Source organism: Myotis davidii, unplaced genomic scaffold (assembly GCF_000327345.1).
Source record: "Myotis davidii unplaced genomic scaffold, ASM32734v1 scaffold171, whole genome shotgun sequence".
Taxonomy (NCBI): Eukaryota; Metazoa; Chordata; class Mammalia; order Chiroptera; family Vespertilionidae; genus Myotis; species Myotis davidii.
In genome coordinates this window covers 139,933-141,776 of record NW_006282376.1, presented here as the reverse complement: position 1 = coordinate 141,776, position 1,844 = coordinate 139,933, and the positions used below count along the sequence as shown (strand labels likewise).

At 47.4% G+C, this 1,844-nt stretch overlaps 2 protein-coding genes across 5 annotated transcripts in view; one reads left to right on the top strand and one right to left on the bottom strand.

The window, feature by feature from the left end:
* The window catches only part of ADPGK (ADP-dependent glucokinase), a 40,069-nt gene that overhangs the window by 8,325 nt on the left and 29,900 nt on the right, over nucleotides 1-1,844 (bottom strand). For all 3 annotated transcript variants that reach the window (XM_006752817.2, XM_006752816.2, XM_015558482.1), the window contains 2 exons: nucleotides 1,590-1,786; nucleotides 852-950 (listed from right to left, as the gene is read on the bottom strand). In XM_006752817.2, coding sequence (XP_006752880.1) covers nucleotides 852-950; nucleotides 1,590-1,786 — 296 coding nt within the window. The remainder of the gene's footprint in view (nucleotides 1-851; nucleotides 951-1,589; nucleotides 1,787-1,844) is intronic.
* BBS4 (Bardet-Biedl syndrome 4) overlaps nucleotides 1-1,844 on the top strand; it is a 73,656-nt gene that overhangs the window by 70,772 nt on the left and 1,040 nt on the right. The gene's annotated exons all lie outside the window — the stretch shown is intronic.

Below are 1,844 nucleotides of genomic sequence, written 5' to 3'. Positions count from 1 at the left end.
AGACAGCAAAGGTGTTCGAACAGGCGTTAGGCTTCCATACCCCCATACGATGCAATGTACGGCTAATTTGCCTACAAACGTCAGGTGGTCATAATAATCTGGCCACTCAGTGAGAGAGAGAGAGAGAGAGAGAGAGAGAGAGAGAGAGAGTGTGTGTGTGTGTGTGTGTGTGTGTGTGTAGTGTAGTAACACTGGAGAGATACAGATGAAACTAATGAGAGTACTAACAGTGGGTACAAGTGGTGGGAAAGAGGGAGGGTGACTTTATTGTATAGCTTTTAGTATTTTGGGGGTTTTGAAACATATGATTAACCATTATAAAGGTTAAATAAATAAAATAAAAGGGTAACTAACTTGCCCAAGTTCATAAAGCTAGTGAATGGCAAAGCTAGCATTCCAACTCATGTTCCCCAAGTCTATATTCTTAAGCATTACCCTCTCAAATTTATCTAATCACCTTAGCCATCCCAAGGCAGGAGTGAACACGTGATGCCTGGTGGTAAGGGAGTAAAGCTCCCCCTAATCCATTTCTCTGATCTTCTTGACATTCTGTTGAAAGCAGCTCGGCTTTAGACCATTCACTCCCAACTTCCCCATTCTAGAAGGAGAATAGCCCATGAACCCATGAGATGCACTGCCATATTTCTAACCTAGAAGGAGATCCTGTTCCAGAACAGTTCTGGTTCCTTATTTAGATCTCCAAGAACCTAAGTCTGAGTGACAGGACAGCCATCCCTCAGTGAGCTGGCCCCTGAGCCCAAACAGCTGGTCCTGCTGACAAAGGCACGTCTTTGCAAGGCCCCATGAGAGTCAGGGCCAATGAGGGCCCCATGTGCTGCCCACGTGGTTACCTGATGCACAATGCTGCTCATGAGCTCCCTACTGGTCATGCTGGCCAGCTCTAGGTGAATTGGAATACCAACGGGGATGTCAGAAATAGAGGTCACAACCTGTGAAAAGAGGACAGCATTGCTATTAGATATAGAAGTCAGACAAAAGGAAGAAAAGATCAGGTCCTAGAGGAGTGTGGATTGTCACTGTCTTCTTTGCATCCTCATGAAAATTCCAAGCTATGTAGGTTTCCACGGCCTCTGTGGATGAGGGATACTTTTTCCAACAGGGACACCTAGGCTCTGCAGAGAAGCACTGGATTACAGACTCAGAGAGCACAAAGGACCACCCTATATGTTCATGTAATCAGCCTATTCCTGGGGACCTAAACTGAGCAGTTGGCCTCAACTGCTATATGAATCTGCAGCAATAGCTGATGGGAAGTGAGATGACACATAACACAAAGGACACAAACTATAAACACTGCAGCTTTCAGCCACATTCAGTTTAGCACAGAATACAGAGGCTCAGGCAGGAAGATGTTCTGACCTGTCCTACTCAAGCTGCTGCCTGTGTCTGAAAGAATACTGTGAGGTGCCTCCCTAGAGCAAGAGGAAGGCTCAGAGCCAGCTGCCGCGGTATCTCCCGGGAAGGCCAGAACTGAGGGCAAGGCAGCGTAAGCTGTAGAGGCCAAAAGAAGCAGGGTTCTGAAGAAACATACTGCCGAGGTCAGTGACATTCTAGAACAGTGCTATTACCTCCAAGAGTCTCTTTCTCTGGAACTCCTTGCTTTGTCCCTCCATCATGTGCAATCCAGAGAGGACCACCAGGTCTGGCTGAAACTCTTCCAGGCTAGACACAAACACCTCCAGCATACTCATGGCCCCGTTGGAGAGGTCGTGGGAGAAGATCAATCGGTTGGCATGGGGAGCTTTTAACTGGCCCCACTCCTCCCCTAGAAAAGCCCAGTCAACACAATGGGAAGAAAAGGAAGAGGCTTTAAGTCTCCTAGC